The 24,785-nt window shown below is 36.3% G+C and overlaps 1 protein-coding gene across 4 annotated transcripts in view; it reads right to left on the bottom strand.

The window, feature by feature from the left end:
* The window catches only part of LOC143039930 (unconventional myosin-Ie-like), a 409,114-nt gene that overhangs the window by 187,350 nt on the left and 196,979 nt on the right, over positions 1-24,785 (bottom strand). For all 4 annotated transcript variants that reach the window (XM_076210332.1, XM_076210333.1, XM_076210334.1 and 1 more), the window contains 2 exons: positions 3,493-3,684; positions 403-580 (listed from right to left, as the gene is read on the bottom strand). In XM_076210332.1, the coding sequence (XP_076066447.1) occupies positions 403-580; positions 3,493-3,684 (370 nt within the window). The remainder of the gene's footprint in view (positions 1-402; positions 581-3,492; positions 3,685-24,785) is intronic.

Below are 24,785 nucleotides of genomic sequence, written 5' to 3'. Positions count from 1 at the left end.
AAAGAAGAGATATTGTGTTGTTACATGGTTAAGGTGAGAATAGGGCAGTGTAGGATGAGGGTGTTCTGTCTTCTAGGTGGTGACTGCATCTTGGGCAATTTTATTCTATGGCCAGGCCTGTTTTGTGTTGGTTCTGTATCAGTGTTGGGTGATACCCTGAATGCAGTCATTCCACTGTGATTATTGCTTGTCATAGGAACTTATTGGGTGGATTTATGTCTAGAGGATTCAAGTACAGAGTTAGGGGACTGGTCTTAAAATGTTTGTTTTGTGATCTGTGTGTGTATATGTTTTTATATAGACATGCTATAATCTACAGGTGGTAAGTTGTTGTAGATGTCTGATTGGTCTCCTAGGGTAACAGCATATTCAATAAAAGTATAACAAAAACAAAAAACTTACAAATCTGGATGAATTGTTGTTCTTCATAGTTTTTGCATTCCCCAAAGCTTCAAGAAGTGGGTTGGATTCAATAATAACATCCTTAACTTGCTGCACTTTGGGACCTCCACCAGAGACTTTGGTAATAAAATTCATTATGTATTTTGCTGAAACAGTCTTTCCAGCACCTGACTCACCACTTCATTAGGTGAAAAAAGCAAGAATTAGAACATGATTTTGATCTATATAATAATCAGTGAAAATGTGTTAGCATCAATTTATTGCTGTATCACCCAAAACTTATTTCATTCATGCTTAAGAAAGAAATAGGTTATAACAATAAGAACTTCAAATGTCTTGTACCAATGTATTACAATTCAGCTGGATATAATATGAATACACCCTAAATACACCCTTGCATATACATACACAAAATTTTATATACAGAGGGTACAGGTGTATGCATTTACTTAGGATCAGTGATAAGTATGTGCTTGTAGTAGTCCTGCAAGATGGACTGCAAATAAAATTATCTACACACAAACTCTGTCCAGAAAGTATCCAGCCATTATGAATATTTGCATAACTGGTAGCACAGTCCTAACAAAAGTTGGCAGACACTGACAGAAGGCCCTACTGCGCATGTGCGAGTGGCCTTAGTCCCATGTGATGACTCAGTTACTGGCCAGACACAGTTGAGTGAAGGTGTGTACCGGTACTATTTGACCATCGCATTGATAATGACTGAGCAAGTGGATCAGCAAATCTGTGTCAAGCTTTGTTGTAAACTTGAATATTCATTAGCATAAAATATTCGAATGATTAAGAAGGCATTCCAGGATGATTCAATGAGTGAAGCACAGATAAAGATGTGGTAAAACACTTCAAAGAAGGCTGAGTGTCTGTCAAAAGTGATCCACATTCTGGTAGGCCTTCAACAATCAGAGCACCCAAAAATGTTAATGTGTGAAGACTGCAATCAATGAAAATCTGTGATTGACAGTCCAAGAATTCGAAGATGATCTTGGTATCCTGCAGACAAGATTGGAAAAAATACAACGGCAAGCCACAAAACTAATTCCAAATATAAAAAATCATACGACAATCTACTAAAACATACAAATCTATTCCCCCTAAAAAAGCATAGACTCAGAGGTGACTTGATACAGGTCTTTAAGATTCTAAAGGGGGATTGACAACATCAAAAGTGACAACATTTTTACACTGAATGAGAATCCGACAAGAAATAATGGTCTCAAACTGTCAAGAAATAGATTTATAAATTTGGAAGTGGGTAGAAACAGCTTCACCAACCATGTAGTTAATGAATGGAATAAACTTCCTGCAGAGGCAGTGTAATGTAGTTCAGTTCGAAGCTTTAAGATTCGTTTAAATATCTAAGCAAGATGCTGTTATGACTGTCATTTATTTTATATTATTTATTGGTTTGTTATTTGTCTTTTTGTTTATTATTTCCTTGATTTTCATTTATTATCTGTCACTTTAATATCTACTATTTACCTGTTTGTTTATCATTTAGCTATACCTATGCATTTATTTATTTTACTTATTATTATTTATATTATAATTTTGTATTTCTCATTTTATTTATTATATATTTTTTTCACATCCAACCTAGTTATGGACCATAAGGTCTCCTGTCAGCATGCTCCACCTTTGTAATCCTTTGTACAAATGTTTCAGAGATTTTGACAGAAGATCTTGCATGACACATGTGGCGGCAAAATTCATCTCCTTACCTATAAGAAGGAATTTTATGCTAAAACTTCACAGGACATGCTTCAAGCTGCTACACACCTTCACTCAACTATGTCTGGCCAGTAACTGAATTATCACATGGGACTATAGCTGCTTGTGCATGCAAAGTAGGGTCTTCTGTCTATCTGCCAAATTTTGTTAGGATTGCACTACCAGTTCTGCAAATATTCATACATACATATATTTATAATGGCTGGATACTTTCCAGACAGCCCTCATATAGCTCATTTTCAAAACTTGTTAATCCCCTATCTCCAGCTGGAGATGCATCCATGATGGGCTGATCATGGGTCTGGATTAGGGCCATTTTTTATTTATCTTATTTATCATTATATATTTTTTTCACATCCAACCTAGTTGTGTGATAATTTTTCCTGGAGCATTTGACGTGGAGTCGTGTGTCATGTGTGTGTATAAGTATGTATATGTATGCATGTCTTTATATGTATGTAGCTTCTTGTGAACACAGTTTGTTTGCCCAAATTGTATATCTGCACCTTGTATCTGTGTGAATTGTGGATACATGTATGTCTTTATATATCTGATTCTTATATCTATATAAATTGTAAATATTGGCTGCTCCCACTGGATACAATTACTGTTGCTATTGACATCTTTGTGATAAAATTTCCTTTTCTGTGAAAATTTTTGTAAATGCTTTAATGCTTGTATATAAACTATTAGGGGAGAGCATTTTATAAGCTATTGCTTCCGCTCTCTCCTTTTCAACAAATTAATATTTAAATGTATGTATATATGTACATCTTCAACATGAAAATGTAATGTGTGATATTTTGTTGAATAAACTGTTAAATTGAAAAAAAAAAAAAAAAAAAAAACTATAATGAGGTAGTAGCTGAGAATATCCAGAGACACTTTTCTTGTTGCATTGCCCAAGCATCCATGGGATACTAAGATGAGAGACAATGAATGAGTTTTTGGATGGGTTTTGGGTGTGGGGTAGGTGTATGCTTTGACTCTATTCAGTCAATCAATTGTGCCTTAAGTTTCAGTGATTGGTAACACATAGCCCCATAGTAGCTGGCAATGGTGCTATATCATCAGCTGAAATAGCACAAGGAGGGAAGCACTCACTGGTTGTCAGTTCTCCTTGTGTTGAAAAATGAAGGAAATACAGACCAAGTTAGGCCCCTTGATACTGCACTTCCAAATGGAAGTGAGACTGGAAGATGGGCAGCAGGGAGATTTTTTTTTTTTTTTTTTTAAGACCCTCTCATACAGGCACCTAATATCAGTCCCAATGACTCTAGTGAATCATATATATAAATTAGTTATACATCTTGTTCTGAATACAGAAAAAATAATACATACCTTATAATAACACACTGACTTTCATAATCAATTAGCATATCTCTGTACATATCATATGCAATGGCATATATGTGAGGAGGCACTTCATAATGGTAAGCACCTTGGTATATCTCTACTTCTTTCTCTCCAAAATATGGAAGTTGTTTAAAGGGATTAACTGCCACAAGCACTGGACCAATATACGTGTAAATCCTGTAATGGAAATATTTGTTTAGTACTAAACATATATGGTATAATCCTTTTATAACACATGCATAGCTTATAGTCTTCCAAATCTAACACATTAAATATTACCCTGTGGTGTACATGTGGACAGTAAAATATTTACACTTTCAGACCACACCTCAAATTCTCATAGGTATTTAGCATCCACATGATTTAGATATTTTTTTCATTTTATTATTTTTTTTTTCACTGATGAACACATCCATTATTTCTACATAGATTTACAAATCATCCTAAATCTATTATGACTGTTGTATTTCGGTTGGTATGTTATCATTTAAAATCCATATACAGTAATGTGATAAACTGCATATTTTCTTATGAAAATAAAACACCAACATACCTTGACATCAGAAAGTCACACGGGCTGGATGGAATTGCAAATTGGATATTGAAAGAATGTATAGATGAAGTAACGGACAAAATACACAAGTTAATTGATTTCTCACTCAAAGAAGGAAAAATACAAGATTGGAAAACTGCAAATATTGTACCAATATAAGGAGAGGACAAAGAAAATCCAGCCAACTATAGACCGGTCTCCCTTACAAGCACAATAGCAAAAATATGCAAAAAAGTTATCAAAAGTAAATGGATTAAACATTTGGAAGAGAACAATATACTAAATCCAAAACAATTTGGATTTAAATGCAAAAGATCATGTGCCACAAACTTGCTATGCTTTTACTCAAGCTAATAGAAATAATACAAGAAAGGGATGGATGGGCAGATTGTACCTTCTTAGATTTATAAAAAGCAATTGACAAAGTACCACACAAAAAGCTACTAAGAAAAATTGAAACAATAGGTGGAGTACAAGGAAAGTTATTGGAATGGATGAAAGATTTCTTGAATGGGAGAAAAATGAGGGTGGTACTTAGAGACAAGAACTCGACCTGGGAAGAAATGATAAGTGAAGTCCCACAAGGTTCTGTATTGGCTCCGATAATGTTTGCCATATATATAAATGACGTGGATGAAGGTGTGAATGTTATATCAACTTCTTTATTGATGATGCGAAATTACTAAAAAGAGTAGGTACAGAGGAAGATTGTAAATCATTACAAAAATACTTGGACAAAGTCTGGGAATGGAGTCAGAAGTGTGAAGTCAATTTCAATATCAAGAAATGTAGTATAATGGAATTTGGAAAAAGTAAAAATAGAATATTGGCACAATATAAAATTGGTACAAAAGAAGTTAAAAAAAAGTCAACTTGGAAAGGGACTTAGGAATAATTATTGCCAATGACATGGCACCAGACAAACATATTACGGTAACAAAATAGTTGGAGAAACTTTCAATTTACAGTCAAACCTTGGCTCTCGAACATCTCCAAACTCAAACAAATCAGTTTTCAAACAAAAAATTCAAGCTGGAAATACCGCTGTTTTCAAACAAAATTTTGGTTCTCGAACAACTCTGACACATGGCTGCTGACGAAATGTAAACAGTTTTCTGTTGACCACTGAGCTGAATAGTTGTGCTTTGCTTTCGTTATCAATTTTATTGCATTTAGCATTTATTTTTCCTACACTAGCCCTCAGTCATGGCTCCAAAGAAAACAAAAAGTGAAACTGGTCAAGGAAAAAGAAAAGTGAGAAAAACAAAGTGAAGAAAGAAATTATTGCAAAACACGAAAATTACATTCATGTATTTAATCTTGCTGTGCAATACAGTATGGTAAAGTCTACAATTTGCACTATTCTCAAGAATAAAGAGGTGATAAGTCAGCTGATGTTGCAAAAGGAGTGACCGTCATTAGTAAACAAAGACCGCAAATACTTGAGGAAGTGGAAAAATTGTTGCTTGTTTATATAAACGAGAAACAGTTAGAAGGTGATAGTATCTCTGGAGCATTTTTATGTGAAAAAGCTTTAGCAATTTACGATGATCTGGTAAAGAAAAGCCCTGGTACAAGTGCTGATGATTTTGTATTTAATGCAAGTCGAGGATGGTTTGAAAAATTTAAAAACAGAAGTGAAATTCATTGTAGTTAGGCATGGTGAGAATACATGTAGATTGTCCGACTGTCACGTATGCACATAATGCAAACTTATATAAACAATGGCTGCGTTTCTAAAACTATAATCATAAACAAATGCACTTGCATAAAAAACATTATAGTCAACTTGACAAAAAAAAATTAATGGAGTTTAACTGTCAACTGGACACTGTACAACAGTATAGAAGAAAATTTCTTTAAGCTGATCTTTCTGCTTTCTCCATCCTCTCAATACCTTTTCTGAAACCCCAAACTCCCTTTCTACAGATCCGTTTCCATGTTCTGCATAATCCACCACTTTCAGATTAAAACCTACTTCATAGCTCTTTCTCTTACCAGTACTTATGATTTAAGTTACGTTATGGGATGTTACGTGACGCTACAAAAAATCATTTGCACACATATCATAGAAACACAGCCACGAGTGAAACAGGTGATGTACAGTAATGTTAACAAAAGGTCAAGGTCACATTACACAAAGGAGGAAACAAAGAAGAACCCACCAACTATAGGCCAGTATCACTAACAAGCACCATTGCCAAAATTTGTGAGAAAATAATCAAGAATAGATGGGTAAAACATCTGGAAGACAATGACATATTAAACCTAAGACAATTCGGATTCAGACAAGGAAGATCATGCTCCACAAACTTAATATGCTTTTACTCAAGACTAATAGACATAGTGCAAGAAAGAAATGGATGGGCAGATTGTGCATTCCTAGACTTGCAAAAAGCCTTTGACAAAGTACCACACAGAAAACTACTAAAAAAACTGGAACACATAGGAGGAATACAGGGAAACCTACTAAAATGGATAGAGGACTTTCTGACTGGTAGAAAGATGAGAGTAGTGCTCAGAGAAAAATATTCAGACTGGAAAGAGGTGATCAGTGGAGTACCGCAAGGATCTGTGCTGGCACCAATAATGTTTGCTATCTATATGAATGACATGGATGAGGACGTGAACTGCTACATGAGCTTCTTTGCCGATGACGCCAAACTGCTAAGGAAAATAGAAACTGATGAGGACTGTGAAGCACTGCAAGAAGACCTAAATAGGGTATGGAACTGGAGTCAGAAATGGGAAGTGGACTTTAATACGAAGAAGTGTAGCATAATGGAGTTTGGAAAAAGCAAAAACAGAATATCAGGAAAATATACAATTGGAACCAAAGAAGTAAAGAAAGTAGGATCCGAAAAAGATTTGGGAGTAATTATCACGAACGACTTGTCCTATGATATACAGATTAACAAAATTGTCGGGGAGACTTACAACTTGCTAAGATCAATAAAAGTGGCGTTTACATACTTGGACGAAGACATGATGAAAAAAATATTGGTTACATTGATAAGGCCTAGATTAGAGTATGCAGCGACATTGTGGTCCCCCAGTACCAAAAAGAATATAAAGAAAATAGAAAGAATCCAAAGAGCAGCTACAAAAATGGCACCTGCACTTGCAAACCTATCATACGAAGAGAGATTGGCTAAACTGGAGTTACCGACACTGGAGCAAAGAAGAGAGAGAGGTGACCTATTGACCATCTACAGAATCATGAAAGGCACAGAGGTACTCGATAGTGAGAACTTACTTAACTGGGACAAAAGAAACACAAGAGGACATGGAAAGAAAATAAAAAAACATAGCTATAGAAGAGAACTGAAGAAAAACAGTTTTCCTCATAGAGTTTTGGACACTTGGAACAAACTGGACAATGAAATAGTATGCGCAAAAACCATTCATGAGTTTAAAAACAAACTAGACACTGCAAGATACAAAGGCGGGACAACACGAGCATAGCTCCCCTTCCCGCAAAATACAACTAGGTAAATACAACTAGGTAGGTAAATACATTGCTTATAAACACTATAAAACATACGAAAGATTTGGAAAAGAGAATATTTTATGATGTTATTGTAATTGATATAAGATTTTCTAGCAGCAATAGTTCAGTTTAAAGCAGCGAGTTAGTAGGAGCCTTTGATATATATAATCTATGCATACGAAAAGCTTGAAAAGCTTTCCCATGTATATTGTGTGAACACCACTGAAATTCTGTCATTGTTATATTGAAATCTCCAATTGTTGCATCTTCAGGGACAGTAGTGCTGTCCCTCATTAATGTTGAGTGGATAGGTTGCACCCCTGATTTTGGCAAAATATTTAGTTAAAAAAGTGCAACCTATACTCGAGTATATACGGTATGCCATCACATTGCAGCCAAAAGGGTGCAGTACATACATTACATAATAACTGTACAGTATTGCTTTGTCATTAAATTTACTTCAGTTATATTTTTTTGTTTGATTTACACTTTGTTTTATTTATTATATGATAAATAAAGTGTAATTAGGTAAATACCCCATCTGGGGTATTGGCTGCATGTTATTGTGGCAAAGTAGCATGCAGGTGATACTTTAGGGTCTATATGGGGTGCCCCTATGGACCAGTCATGCATCATTTTGTCTGTGATTGAGGAAAACTCTGTTCATAGAGAAATGATGACACTTTTATACTATGACTATCCCTCCATTATGCTGTCCTCTAACCCCTTGTTACTGTCCTGTACCATTTCTCTGAATATTCATTTCCCTTTTTTGCCGGGGGGAAGAGAATGCTACCACCAAGTCTTTCCACTTGAGTCGTAAAAGGCTACAAAAAACGGGATGGGGATGGGATTAGGAGTCCTACTACCTGTAGCCCCGAAAGGGGACATTCCTAAAAAAAGAAGAAAAGGCATAAGAGGGTCTGGGAGTTTTCCAACCAGTACCCTAAGGTTTGGGTCTTTTAATGTGCGTGGATGTGGTACAGATGAGAGTAAAAGGGAAGAGATAGGCAGTATGTTTGTGAGAAGAAAGATGGATGTGCTGGCTTTGAGTGAAACTAAAATGGAAGGAAAGGGCAACTGTGAGTTTGGGAGTGTAGCTGGGAGGTACTCATGAGTGAAGAGGGGACAAGGGAGAGAAAGGGTGGCTATACTAGTAAGTGAAGAGATAAGTAAGCGGGTAGTGGAATGGAAGGAAGTTTTATCAAGGTTGATGTGGATGAAGGTGAAGCTGGGAAAGGAGATGTGGATTTTTGTAAGTGTGTATGGACCTGGTAGTGAGAAGAGCATAGAGGAAAGGGAGGCTTTTTGGGTAGATAGAAATGAGTGCATAGAGGGATTAGGGAGAAATGTCAATGTAGTTGTATTGGGAGATGTTAATGCTAGGGTAGGAAATGAACCAATAGACGGAGTGACTGGGAAGTATGGAGTTCCAGGTAAATATCGTAGTGGAGAAATGATGGTGGAAATGTGTCTTGAGAGTTAATGATAGCAATGCTAATACAGTGTTTAGGAAGAAAGTCAAGCATAAGTATACATGGGAGAGGGTGGTGGATGGAAGGGTGGCAGATAGAGCATTAATGGACTATATAGTGGTGACCAGGAGTATGGTAGGAAGAGTTAAGGATGTACATGTTCTAAGGGGAGAGAGTGGGGGAATATCAGATCATTTTCAGGAAGTTAAATTGAGAGTGGAGAATAGGTGGAGAAGGACGAGGGAATCATATGAGAGGTACAAAGTAAACAGAAGGGAAGTTAAGCATAAGATAAAGGTAGCAGAGAGGAGAGCAGATGTGACATGGGGTAAGAGTATGACAGAAAATTTTGAAAGCAATAAAAAGATGTTTTGGAAGGAAATTAAAAGAGAAAGGGGAGGCAAATCAAGTAGAGAAGAGAAGGTAAAAGGTGTAGATGGAGAGATGATAATGGAAGAGAAGGCAGTGAGAGGAAGGTGGGCAGAGTATTTTAGGAAGTTGCTATATGTGAAGGAGGATAGGGAGGGAAAGGTAGTTGCAGTGGGAAGTGCTAAGAAAATGACCATGATGAGTGAGGAAAATGGAGGAGAAATGAGGAAGGATGAAGTGAAAGCAGCTATTAAGATGATGAGAGCAGGTAAGGCACCTGGTCTGGATGGATGCCATGCAGAATGTCTGAAGCAAGGAGGTTCAGTTATGGTGAACTGGCTGGTGAGGTTATTTAATGTTTGTTTAAGAGAGGGTAGAGTGCCAGAGGACTGGAGGAGTGCCTGTATAGTTCTGCTTTACAAGGGAAAGGGAGACAAGTGTGAGTGTAGTAGTTTCAGAGGGATCAGCTTGTTGAGTGTAGTTGGGAAGGCTTATGGGAGGGTCTTGATTGAGAGGATTAGGAGAGGAACAGAGGGAGTAATTGGTGAGGAACAGTGTGGGTTTGGGACAGGTAGGGGTTGTGTAGATCAGATTTTTGTGGTAAGACAGATATGTGAGAAAGCTATAGGAAAAGGTAAGGATGCTTTTTGGGCTTTTATGGGTCTGGAAAAGGCTTACGACAGAGTAGACAGGAAGGCACTGTAGGAGGTACTGCAGATATATGGGATAGGAGGAAAGCTGTTAAGAGCAGTCAAGAATTTTTACGAGAGTAGTAGAGCTTGTGTTAGGATTAGAAATGGAGAGAGTGAATGGTTTGAGGTAAAGGTGGGACTTCGTCAGGCATGTGTTATGTCACCCTGGCTGCTCAATCTTTACATGGATGGGGTGGTGCGAGAGGTGAATGCAAGGGTAGTGGGTCAGGGGTTGGAGATGATTAAAGAAAATGGAGAAAAGTGGGAGGTGAGCCAATTGTTGTTTGCTGATGACACTGTGCTTGTAGCAGGATCAGAGGAGGGATTGAGGAAGTTAGTGACAGAGTTTGAGAAGGTGTGTGAAAGAAGGAAGCTGAAGATAAATGTGGGTAAAAGTAAGGTGATGAGATGTACAAGGGGAGAGAGTGACAGTAGGCTGGAGGTGAGCATTAAGGGTGTTAAGAATAGATACTTGTGCTTCTAAAATACCCGATTTCAGTAAAGCTCAGTTCATAGAACTACGTCAGGAGCTTCAGCTTACAGATTGGGAGGCAAAATTAAACGAAAGGCCTGTAGATCAGATGTGGGAAATATTTCAAAATACGCTCACTAAGATGATTCAAACTTACATTCCTTTTAAGGACAGACGTCCCCCAAATCAGGCTCGCCCAAAGTGGCTCGACAAAGAAACTGAAAAAAGTATTGCTAAAAAGAGACAGGCTTATAAGAAATGTAAGTGCTCGGGTGCATCTAATGACTATGAAAGTTATGTATCAATACAGAGAGATTTAAAAAAGACAATAAGAAAAAGAAAACGACAATATGAAATGAACATCGCTGATAAATCCAAAGAGAATCCCAAAGAATTCTATAGTTACATTAGAGATAAAAAGGTTGTTAGGAATCACATTGGTCCACTATTATCTGCTGACGGTCAACTTGAATATTCAAATGAAGGAATGTGTAATATCTTAAACAATTATTTTAGCTCGGTATTCGTAAACGAAACACCTCAAAGTGAATTCCAAACTGAAACCTGTGAAAAGTCTGGGGTAAACTTACTCACTACGGTAAATATAACAAAAGAAAAAATTAAAAGGTGTATAGACAAACTCAAAGTTAATAAAACACCAGGGCCTGACGGTTGGCATCCAAGAATCTTAAAGGAAATGAAAAATGAGATTGTTGTTCCATTAGAAATTATTTTCAAGAAATCCATCATATCCGGAGATGTCCCAAGAGAATGGAAGCTAGCTAACGTTACTCCCATATTCAAAAAAGGTGACAAAAAGAAACCGAATAACTATAGGCCTATAAGTTTGACTTCGATCGTAGGAAAAATAATGGAAACTATCATCAGAGATGATATCGAATATCATTTAGAAAGTAACCGTTTGATAAATGATAGCCAGCATGGTTTCAGACGGAAACGTTCTTGCGTGACTAACTTACTCGAATTCTACAACACAGTTATCTCGAATTATGACAAAAGAAACAATATAGATTTAATATATCTAGACTTTGCAAAAGCTTTTGATACCGTCCCACACGAAAGACTACTTACTAAATTAGCTTTGCATGGAATAAGTGGTAGCCTATTAGGTTGGACTAGTAATTGGTTGAAAGGTCGAAAACAGAGAGTTGTTTTAAATGGAAAACTTCTGGATGGAAAAGTGTTGCAAGTGGAGTTCCTCAGGGTTCTGTTCTTGGGCCACTTCTATTCATAGTACTGTATATATAAATGATATAGACCATGGACTAAAATCTACTGTTTCCAAATTTGCTGATGATACAAAACTGTGTGGAGTGGCAAATGATCACTCAAACCAATTAGATATTCAAGAAGATTTAGATCAATTACAGCAATGGTCTGAAAAGTGGCTAATGAAATTTAACACAAGTAAATGCAAGGTAATGCACATAGGTAAAAATAACAGTAAGTACGATTACAAGTTATTTGGAAATTCGTTGACAAAAGTGGATAGTGAAAAAGATCTCGGCGTAATTATCAGTAACGACCTCAAATCATCCAAGCAATGTATTTCAGCCTCTGAGAAAGCAAATAAGATTCTGGGATTGATTGCGCGATCTTTTGATTTCAAAAGTCCATCACTCATTAACAAGCTATATAAATCGTTAGTTCGTCCACATTTGAAATATGCTGTTTCCGTATGGTCACCGAATCTCATTACAGACATTGACAGACTGGAAAAAGTACAACGGCGAGCCACAAAACTGATTCCAAATATCAAAAATAAATCATACGAAAATCGACTTAAGCACATGAATCTGTTTTCCCTAAAAAAGCGTAGACTCAGAGGTGACTTGATACAGGTCTTTAAGATTTTAAAGGGAATTGACAACATCAAAAGTGACCAAATTTTCACATTGAATGAGAATCAGACAAGAAACAATGGTCTCAAACTGTCCGGAAATAGATTCAATTTGGAAGTAGGTAGAAACAACTTTGCCAACCGTGTAGTTAATGAATGGAATAAACTTCCTGCACAGGTAGTGCAATGTAGTTCAGTTCGAAGCTTTAAGAATCATTTAGATAAATACCTAAGTAAGATGCTGTAATGATTATAATTTATGTTATAATATTTGTTTTTGTTTTGTTATAATTTGTCTGTCTGATTTTCATTTATTATTAGTTATATGTCAATTTATAATCATTTACTATTTACCTTTTTGTTTGTTATTCAACTATACCTATGCATCTATTTATGTATTTTATTTGTTATTTTTACATTATTATAGTTTTAATTTATTATCAATATGATATATATATATATATATTTTTTTTTCTTTTTTTTTTTTTTTTGCATCCGACCTAAATATGGATCAAAAGGTCTCCTGTCGGCATGCTCCGCCTTTGTAATCCTGTGTAAAGACTGGAGGAAGTGGATAGTTTAAGATATTTGGGTGCGAATGTGGCAGGAAAGGGAGGAGTGGGGTTGGAGGTAGAATGTAGATTGAGAGAAGCGAGTAAATGCCTTGGTGGATTAACCACTTCAGTACAGAACTTAAATCTCGCGGGCAGCAGCCAATGCCAGCCGTACGACGTGTCGTAATAATACTCGCATCATAAAATATAGTCATGGCTTATATCGATCGTTCTCTCTTTCACCCGCGAATTTTGAAAACCACAGAGAATGGGATTCAGGGCACATTTGAGAGAATGTAAAAACACAGGGGCGACTACAATAAATATAATCAAGACGCCGATATGGCAGCGTCGCGAATCCACTTGCTCCTCATGACGCCTACGTGTGCGGCACTGTATGGAAGGGGTTAAAAAGTGTAATGAGAAATAGACATCTGGGAATGGATGCTAAGAGGAGGTTATATTTTACCTAGTTGTATTTACCTAGTTGTATTTTGCGGGAAGGGGAGCTATGCTCGTGATGTCCCGCCTTTGTATCTCGCAGTGTCTAGTTTGTTTTTAAACTCATGAATGGTTTTTGCGCATACTATTTCATTGTCCAGTTTGTTCCAAGTGTCCAAAACTCTATGAGGAAAACTGTTTTTCTTCAGTTCTCTTCTATAGCTATGTTTTTTGATTTTCTTTCCATGTCCTCTTGTGTTTCTTTTGTCCCAGTTAAGTAAGTTCTCTCTATCGAGTACCTCTGTGCCTCTCATGATTCTGTAGATGGTCAATAGGTCACCTCTCTCTCTTCTTTGCTCCAGTGTCGGTAACTCCAGTTTAGCCAATCTCTCCTCGTATGATAGGTTTGCAAGTGCAGGTGCCATTTTTGTAGCTGCTCTTTGGATTCTTTCTATTTTCTTTATATTCTTTTTGGTACTGGGGGACCACAATGTCGCCGCATACTCTAATCTAGGCCTTATCAATGTAACCAATATTTTTTTTATCATGTCTTCATCCAAGTATGTAAACGCCACTTTTATTGATCTTAGCAAGTTGTAAGTCTCCCCAACAATTTTGTTGATCTGTATATCATAGGACAAGTCGTTCGTGATAATTACTCCCAAATCTTTTTCGGACCCTACTTTCTTTACTACTTTGGTTCCAATTGTATATTTTCCTGATATTCTGTTTTTGCTTTTTCCAAACTCCATTATGCTACACTTCTTAGTATTAAAGTCCACTTCCCATTTCTGACTCCAGTTCCATACCCTATTTAGGTCTTCTTGCAGTGCTTCACAGTCCTCATCAGTTTCTATTTTCCTTAGCAGTTTGGCGTCATCAGCAAAGAAGCTCATGTAGCAGTTCACGTCCTCGTCCATGTCATTCATATAGATAGCAAACATTATTGGTGCCAGTACAGATCCTTGCGGTACTCCACTGATCACCTCTTTCCAATCTGAATATTTTTCTCTGAGCACTACTCTCATCTTTCTACCAGTCAGAAAGTCCTCTATCCATTTTAGTAGGTTTCCTTGTATTCCTCCTATGTGTTCCAGTTTTTTTAGTAGTTTTCTGTGTGGTACTTTGTCAAAGGCTTTTTGCAAGTCTAGGAATGCACAATCAGCCCATCCATTTCTTTCTTGCACTATGTCTATTAGTCTTGAGTAAAAGCATATTACGTTTGTGGAGCATGATCTTCCTTGTCTGAATCCGAATTGTCTTGGGTTTAATATGTCATTGTCTTCCAGATGTTTTACCCATCTATTCTTGATTATTTTCTCACAAATTTTGGCTATGGTGCTTGTTAGTGATACTGGCCTATAGTTGGTGGGTTCTTCCTTGTTTCCTCCTTTGTATATTGGTACAATGTTAGCGTTTTTCCAGTCCTCGGGTATCTTTCCTTCTTTGAGTGAGCTGTTTATTAAGATGTGTATTTTGTCTGTTAGTTCTTCTTTGCACTCCTTTAGAATCCAATTTGCAATACCATCCGGGCCATGTGATTTTCTGACATCCAGCCTTGATAGATGTTCTGATATTTCCTTTAGTGATGCTGTAAACTCATTCATGATGAAGTAGTGATTGTGCCAACAGCATTGTATGGGGCAAAAACATGGAACATGAGAGAGGAAGAGAGAAAGAGTTTGAATGTGTTTGAGATGAAATGTCTGAGAAGTATGATAGGGGTTACTAGGCTGGATAGAGTGAGAAATGAGGAGGTGAGGAGGAGAACAGGGGTGGAAAGGGAACTGGGATATAGGGTTGATGAAAGAGTATTAGGATGGTTAGGACACATGGAAAGAATGAGTGAAGAAAGATTAGTAAAGGAAGTGTGGAAGGCAAAGGTGGAAGGAGTGAATATGAGGGGGCGTCCTAGGATGAGATGGATGGATGGGGTGAAAGGGGCATTACAAAAGAGAGGAATGTCTGTGGAGGAAGGACAGGAGAGGACAGAAGATAGGGGTGAATGGAGTGGGATTGTGTATAGATGATGCTGTGATGCATGAGGGGGAGTGGATGGGGGATGGGGGGTGATGAAGTATGTATGAGAAAAATTTGATGCAGCCCAAAGGGATTTCTTCCCATCTTCTCCTTTTCTGCATGAGGGGACGGAGAGGGGGAGGGGGGTCGCCAAATTTATGAAGCAGCCTTGCTGTGGATGTGCTGTGTCTTGCGACACTGCTTCTGACCCAGGGCAGTGGACAGGATGCAGGGATGACCCGTCATCCGGGAGGTGCTAAGATGGGTGGGAGGGAGAAGGGTGGAGGGGAGTGGAATATATAGGAAATGGAATAGGTGGGAGTGGTTTCTATGCCTTTTTCTTTTTGGCTACCCACCGTGTAGGGGGAAAAAGCCTTTGGTTTATGTATGTAGGTAAATAAGCATTCATTTGGTGCTCGAGAATTAATTCATCTCTTTTACATTATTTGTAATGGGAAAATATGATTTGGTTTTCAAACAATTCTGTTTCAGAACAGATTTTTTAAACAAATTATGTTCGAAAACCAAGGTTTGATGGTACTAAGATCAATGAAAGTGGCTTTTGACTACATGGATGAAGAAATGGTGAAGAAAATATTAGTTACATTGATGAGACCGAGATTGGAGTACACCGCAACACTATGGTCACCCAGTACTAAAAAGAACATAAAGAAATTAGAAAGAATTCAAAGAGCAACGCTCTCCAAATTGACATATTAACAAAGATTGGACAAACTCGAACTACCAACCCTGGAACAAAGAAGAGAAAGAGGAGATCTACTAATCATCTACAGAATTATGAAAGGGATGGAAGTCCTTGATAGAGACAATTTACTAAAGTGTGATAAAAGAAAAACAAGAAAAAAACATGAATTTTTTTTTAAAAAGGATAGTTACAGAAGAGATCTGAAAAAGAATAGCTCCCCACACAGAGTGGTATATATCTGGAACAAATTGAATGAGGAAACAGTGAATGCAAAAACTATACAAGAATTTAAGATCAAAATGGATGCTGAAAGATACAAAAGCAGGTCACTACGAGCACAGCTCTCTTCTCATAAAATACAACTAAGTAAATGCAAAGAAAACATTAAGAACAATGACAGGATATGCTAAAAGCCCCTCAACAGAACATCTACAAAAAAAAAAAAAAAAGAGAGAGAATAATAGGCATGAAACTCCACCTTCCCATCCCATCACAAAACACAAGCACATCCAATCAAATGCAACAACAAAAATTAAACCTGCAGTACATAATTCAAACATCTCCAACAATCTACTTCCTGCACCTCACCCCACATCTATACAAAAACACATACACCTGAAGGAAGTTAGGAAATGTAGCTTTCCATGTAAACATATAAATTTGTTGAACATATTAGAAGAAATAATTTAGGTAAACAAATAAATGAACTTGCTGAGATGAAGATATAGATATAGGACCCTGTGAGCATAGCTGCAACCCCATATACTATAATTAGGTAAATAAATACACACTCAGATCACAGTAAGCACTCCAAAACCAACCACCAAAACCAGTACTCCACCAGAGTGCCCTAGACATCAGCCCTAGAGAAATCCCTCCCATAACAAACTTAACCCACACTAGTATAATTGCATTCAGGCCATCATCCAGCTTTAAAACAATACATAGAACAAGACTGACCACAGAATCAAATTTCCCCAGATGCGGTCACCACACAGAAGACACTAAGCATGTCATCTTCCACTGCCCTACTATAGCTATACTCAGACAACACAATATTTCTCCCTCGAGTGACTTATAGGCCAAACCAGTGGGTATTACTAGTTATTTGAGAGCTTTGGGTCTTCTGCAAGAGAGAGAATAATAGGCATGAAACTCCACCTTCCCATCTCATCACTGATTAATTGACCAATTGGTTGAGTGACTGATTAATAAATTAACAGATCAACCTGATAAACAAAAGTTGACACAATTGAGATTTAAAGAAACATAATAAAATGTGGCTCCAAATCTAAAATATTTCAGTAAATATATAAACTGTATTCAAGGATACAAAAGAAAAACATATAGGCCACTTGGAAGAGAGGCATTTTGAGAAATAACAGCAAAATTCTTATAGAATAAAAGGAAGAGAGTTAGAGAGTTTGAGGAAGAGAGACAGACAGACAGATACAGACAGACATTGACTGACACAGACATATCAGCAGGGTTGTGGAAGAGACATATGGACTACTGCAAAAGAACAAGAAATGGCAGAAATTATGAGCAACCATTTCAAATCGGTATTCGCAATTGAGAACTCACCTGAGGGAATAGAGAGACAGAAATCCCCCCAATGAAGGCAATAACTGTAACAGAGGGAAATCAGCAATTGCAAATTGGATATTGAAGGAATGCGTAGAAGAGTTAACAGATGAATATACAATATAATCAAATGCTTGCTCAAAGAAGGAAAGGTACCACAAGACTGGAAAAATGCAAACAATGTGCCAATATATAAAGGAGGAAACAAGGAAAATCGAACTTACTACAGACTGGTCTCCCTAACAAGCACAGTAGCTAAAATATGTGAAAAAGTGATCAAAAGTAGATGGGTTAAACACATGGAAGAAAAAACTATACTGAATCCAAATAAATTTGGATTTAGACAAGGAAGATCATGTACAACAAACCTGATCTGCTTCTATTTGAGACTAATAGATATAATACAAGAGAGGGATGAATGGGCAGACTGTGCCTATCTAGACCTACAAAAAGCATCTAATAAAGTACCACACATGAAATTAATAAGAAAAATCGAATCAATAGGAGGCATTGGAGGTAAATTATCAGAATGGATGGAAGACTTCCTGACTGGGAGGAAAATGAGAGTAGTAATTAGAGACAAATACTCAATGTGGGAAGAAATCATAAGTGGTTTCCTACATGAGTCGGTGCTGGCTCCAATCATGTTTGCCATATATTTAATGACATGGATGAAGGAGTTGAATGTTGTATGAATTTCTTCGCAGATGATGCAAAAATACAAAAGTAAGAACAGAAGAGGACTGTGATTCATTACAATCAGACCTGGACAATATCTGGAAATGGACTCAAAGTGGGAAGTGAACTTCAATATCAAGAAATGTAGCATAATGGAGTTTGGAAAAAGTAAAAACAGAATTTCAAAAAATTATAAAGTTGGTGAAGAAGAAATAAAAAAGTGTACTTGGAAAGGGACCTTGGAGTAATAATCAGCAAAGACATGACACTGGATAAACATATAAACAAAATAGTCGGAGAAACCTTCAACCTATTAAGGTCAATGAAAGTGGCATTTGACTACTTAGATGAAGAAATTATTTAAAAGAATATTAGTTACACTGATTAGACCAAAACTGGAATACACAGCGACACTATGGGCACCCAGTACTAAAATGAATATATGGAAATTAGAAAGAATACAGAGAGCAATGACAAAGCTGGCACCAGCTCTTTCCAAATTAAAATACGAACAAAGATTATCCAAACTGGAACTACCAACACTGGAGCAGAGAAAGATGTGATCTACTATCTATAGAATCATGAAAGGAATGGAAATCCTTGATAGGAATGATTTACTAAAAAATGACAATGGGAAAAAAAGAGGTAATGAAAAACTCAAAAAGGATAACTATAGAAGAGATCTGAAAAAAAAAATAGCTTCCCACACAGAGTGATATCTGGAATAACTTAGATAAAGAAACAGTGTGTGCAAATACTATTCAAGATTTTAAGAAAAAAAAAATTCAGATCTCTTCCCATATAATACAACTAGGTAAATACAACTAGGTAGAAGATTAAAGTGCCATTCTATTATATGGATGAAGAGACGATGAAAAAATAATTGAAACCCTGATATGTCCAAGACTAGAATATGCATCAGTAGTATGACGTCAGAGCGAAGGATATTAGCAAGATTGAGTGAACAAAAAGGGCAGCAACCAAACTAGTCCCCAGCCTGACAGATAAACCATACTAGGAAAGACTTAAAGTACTGGGTCAAGCAACTTTGGAAGATCAAAAAGAAAGAGGTGACATGATTACTGTGTTCAGGTCACTAATGGGGACAGATTGCATTAGAAGAGATCTCCTGATAAAAGATGGGAGCTAGGGCTTTAAGAGGTCATGGAAGTAAATCTAAAAAGACCTCATCTCAAAAGGATGTGAAGAAATACAGTTTTCTATATAGATGTATAAATATGTGGAATAGCTTAGAAGGTGATATAGCCCATGCTCAGGCAATACATAAGTTCAAATCTATATAATTGGAAATCAAAGATATAGATTAAGTTTGAACCATATATTAATTTGAGTCTATATATGTTAGAAAATTAGAGAATAGGAGACATGACCCAACAAGCATTGCTCCTTTCCTGTATACTACAGTTAGGTAAAATATGCATAGACAGCAGACACAGATATAGACAGAACAGATAGGCAGATATGGGGACACAAACACACACTACACTAATAAGACCAAAACTTGAGTATGCAGCAACACTATGGACACCCAGTACCAAAAAGAATACAAAGAAATTAGTAAGAATACAAAGAGCAACAACAAAACTGGCACCAACTCTTTCCAAAATGACATATAAACAAAGACTGTCCAAATTAGAACTGCCAACTCTGGAACAAAGGAAATAGAAATGGCAGAAATTATGAACAAGCATTTTAAATCCGTGTTTACAAGGGAGAACATGCAACCTAGAGATATCAAATGGGAGGAGAAAGTCCCCCTATGAAAGAGATAGAAGTATCAAGGAATGAAATAAATAAACACTTGAGTAATCTCGATGTCAGAAAATCGCATGGGCCAGATGAAATAGCAAACTGGATTTTGAGAGAATACAGGAATGAACTAATAGACAAAATACATAGCATAAACAGTTCCTTGAAAGAAGGAAAAGTTCCAAAAGAATGGAAAAGAGCAAATATAGTACCAATATATAAAGGGGGAAACAAGGAAGACCCTACTAACTATAGACCGGTCTCTAACAAGTATGACAGCAAAAATTTGTGAAAGAATTATCAAAAGTAGATGGGTAAAGCATTTGGAAAAAAACAATGTACTAAATCCAAGGCAGATTTGGATTCAGACAAGGATGATCATGCGTCACCAATTTAATATGTTTCTATTCAAGGCTAATAGATATAATACAAGAAAGAGATGGATGGGCTGATTGTGCATTTCTAGACCTAAAAAAAACTTTTGACAAAGTACCACATAAGAAGTTGTTTAAGAAATTAGAAACTGAAGGAGGAATACAGGGCAAACTGCTTAAATGGATGGAAGACTTTGCAAGAAAGAAAAATGAGAGTAGTGATATGAGACAAACACTCTAACTGGGATGAAGTAATAAGTGGTGTTCCACAAGGAACAGTTTTGACCCCAATAATGTTTGCTATATATATTAATGATATGGATAAAGAAATTGAAAGTTACATGAGCTTCTTTGCAGATGACGCAAAACTGTTAAAAAAAAGTGAACACGGAAGAAGATTGTGAGTCACTACAGAGTGATCTCAATAAAGTATGGGAATGGAGTAGGAAGTGGGAGATGGAGTTCAATACCAAAAAGTGTAGTATAATGGAATTTGGAAAAAGCAAAAAAAGAATAGAAGGACCATATAAATTGGGAGAAGGAATAAAAAAGTAGAAAATGAGAAGGACCTGGGAGTCATTATTATGAATAATATGTCACCTGATTAACATATAAACAAGATTTTTGGAGAAACTTATAATTCAATAAGAACAATTAAAGTGGATGAAGAAATGGTGAAGAAAATTCTAATCACTCTGATAAGACCAAGATTGGAATATGCAGCAACGATGTGGTCACCAAGTGCAAAAAAATGTATAACAAAACTTGAAAGAATACAAAGAGCAATTACAAAATTGGCGCCAACACTCTCAAAACTATCATATGAAGAGAGACTAGCAAAACTTGAGCTACAGACACTAGAGCAAAGAAGAGAGAGGAGATTTGATAACTATTTACAGAATCATGAAAGGCATAGAAATTATTGATAGAGAAGATCTAATAAAATGGAATGAAAGAAATACAAGAGGACACGGAAAGAAAATCAAGAAAGACAGCTATAGAAGAGATCTGAAAAAGAATAGCTTTCCTCACAGAGTAATAGACATTTGGAACAAGTTAGATGAGAAAGTAGTGTGTGCAAAAACAATACATGAATTTAAAAATAGTATAGATAACATGAGATATAAAGACGGGACACAACGAGCATAGCTCCCCTTCCCATATAATACAACCAGGTAAATACAACTAGGTAAATACACACACACACACTTTCGTCGGATGGACAGCGAAGATTGGAGTTCTGAAGAAAAAGTGAAGTTTTCGTGGATATCAAAGCAAAGGAAGTACCTTATTGTATTTACAGGGAAGGGGAAAGCTCGTGATGTAGTGGGAAAGTAAGGAAAAAGGAGAAGGGGAGGGATTACTGAGGGAAATGGAAGGAAATGAGGAAGGGGAGGACTTGGTCCAGGAGGCCAGGCGTCTTGTAAACAAAAGAAGGACTGATGATTTTGGTGAAGGGATTAACAAAAATGTCAAGATTAGAAATATAGATAAAAGCAGCAAAATGGAAGGTGAGGATAATAATTTCCAGGGATTTAATGAGGGGGGGGGGTGGATACCAACCTCCTCCGATTAGCAAGACTAGAGGAAAAACTTGAAAAAATGACCGAACATTGGGAGAATAGGTTCGGTAACATAGCAAAGCTTGCGCAGAGACTTGAAAAATTGGAAGAACTTGAGAAGGTGAACAAAAACTTAACTAATGAAATAGAAGAATTGAAAAGGCAGTTAAAGAAGTAAAAGAGGAGAATGAAGAATTAAAGAGGAATAATAAAGACAACAAAGAGGCCATAGCAAAAGAAGCACAGGGTTGGAAAAAAAATCCAAGAAAACAGTAAAGTTGCATTTACTGACATAATTAAACAGCAAATGAAAGAACAAACTAAAGACTCAGTTATTAAAGTGATGAGACAGAAGGAGAATATAGTAAGAGACTTAGCAGATAAAAAGAAATGTATAATTATATTAGGAATGGAAGAGAAACATAACCTAAATAGAAACACAAGAATCAATGAGGAAAAAGAAAAAGTAAGCAGTTTACTAGAATTAGTTCAGGAAGATGAACCTGAAATCATGATACAAATTGAAGGGATGTATAGACTCAGAAAGTATAGTACAGATAAGACCAGACCAATTAAGATTAAATTAAGGTCACAAACAATGGCAGAGAATATCTTAGCAAAAACAGGGAAACTAGCAGCAAGTGAGCAATATAAAAAGGGATGGATAAAAAGAGAAATGAATAAAGAGGAAAGAGAGAAGGAAAAAATGAAAAGACATGAAGCTAAGGAAAAAAAACGAGAACAGAACAGAGTCAGAAAAAGAGGAATTCTATTGGAGAGTAGTGAATATGAAAGTAAGGAAATACGACATACTAGAGAAAAACAAAAGGGAAACAGAGAATACAATGGAAGTGGCAGAAAACTAAAAGTGTCTTACACAAATATAGATGGATTAATAACAGGATTGAATGAGCTGAATGATTACCTGAAGGAAAAAGAACCGGACATAATGGGAATTGTAGAAACGAAATTAAAAGGTCCAATACCACCCAACAGTGTAGGACATGATGCATATAATTATTGGATTAGAAACAGAAAGAGAAAACAAGGGGGTGGAGTTATGTTCCTGACTAAGAAGGATATAAACGTGAGGTGTGTCACATATGGAAAGAATACAGTAGAGATGATTATGATTGAAGTGGAAGACAGAGATAATAATAAGAAGAGCAGAAAGTTTGTGATAAATTATGTGCCTCCAAAAACAGCCTCGTGGGAAGAAAGTGAACATAAAAGTATGTTAGAGGACACAAGGATAACATTAAATAAGATAATGGAAGATGGAGGAAGAATAGTTATGATGGGCGACTTTAATTGCAAAGAAGTCTGCTGGGAAGAGATGAGAGTAAAGGGTGGAGACGGCTCATGGGGAAATGTTCTCCTCGAGATGATTATTGACCATACAATGACACAATGGATACAGGAGAACAATAGGTATAGAAATGAAGAACCATCAAGACTAGACCTAATAATCACATCTGAACCTAGAATAATGGAAAAGATTGAATATAAGACACCAATAAGTAAAAGTGACCACATACTGATTGAACTGGAACTAAATGAGGAAAAATACATGAAAAGAAATGAACAATATAGAAAAGGAAGAATGATGTATGAAAAAACAAACTCTGATAAAATAAGAGAACTCTTTCAAAAAGAAAATTGGGAAGGAATATACAAAGAAGAAACAACAGTGGAAGAGAAATGGAATATTTTGACAAAAATTTATAAAAAAGGAGTGGAAAAGTATGTCCCAAGACAAAAACAAGAAAAAAATATGTAAAGTGCTGGTACAACAAAAGTTGTAAGGAGTTAAAAGACAAAAGAGATAAAGCTTGGACCAAATGGAAGACAAAAGACCTGAAAAATGGAAAATATATACTTGTTATAGAAATGAATATGTACAAGCGTGCAGAGAGGAAAAGAGAAAATATGAAAAAGATGTCATGGCAAAAATGTAAAGATCAACCAAAATTATTTTACAGATTTGTAAACAACAAACTGAAAAACAAACAAGATTTGGAGAAATTAAGACAAGGAGTTGAATACACAGAGGAAATAGAAATGGCGGACATTATGAACAAGCATTTTAAATCAGTGTTTACAAGGGAGAACATACAACCTGAAGAGATCGAATGGAAAGAGAAAGTCCCCCCATATGAAAGAAATAGAAGTAACAAAGAATGAAATAATGAAACACTTGAGTAATCTTGATGTCAGAAAATTGCATGGACCAGATGAAATAGCAAACTGGATTTTGAGAGAATGCAGGAATGAACTGGCAGACAAAATACATAGCATAATAAATAGTTCCTTGAAAGAAGGAAAAGTTCCAGAAGATTGGAAAAAAGCAAATATAGTACCTATATATAAAGGGGGAAATAAAGAAGGCCCTACCAACTATAGACCAGTCTCTCTAACAAGTACAATAGCAAAAATCTGTGAAAGAATTGTCAAAAGTAGATGGGTAAAGCATTTAGAAAAAAACAACATGCTAAATCCAAGGCAATTTGGATTCAGACAAGGACAATCATGTGTCACCAATTTAATATGTTTCTATTCAAGGCTAATAGATATAATACAAGAGATGGATGGGCTGATTGTGCATTTCTAGGCCTAAAAAAAGCTTTTGACAAAGTACCACATAAGAAGTTACTTAAGAAACTAGAAACTGAAGGAGG

Source organism: Oratosquilla oratoria, chromosome 27 (genome assembly GCF_046742065.1).
Source record: "Oratosquilla oratoria isolate Oo_2021 chromosome 27, ASM4674206v1, whole genome shotgun sequence".
In the NCBI taxonomy this organism is placed as follows: Eukaryota; Metazoa; Arthropoda; class Malacostraca; order Stomatopoda; family Squillidae; genus Oratosquilla; species Oratosquilla oratoria.
This window is presented reverse-complemented; position numbering and strand designations above follow the sequence as displayed.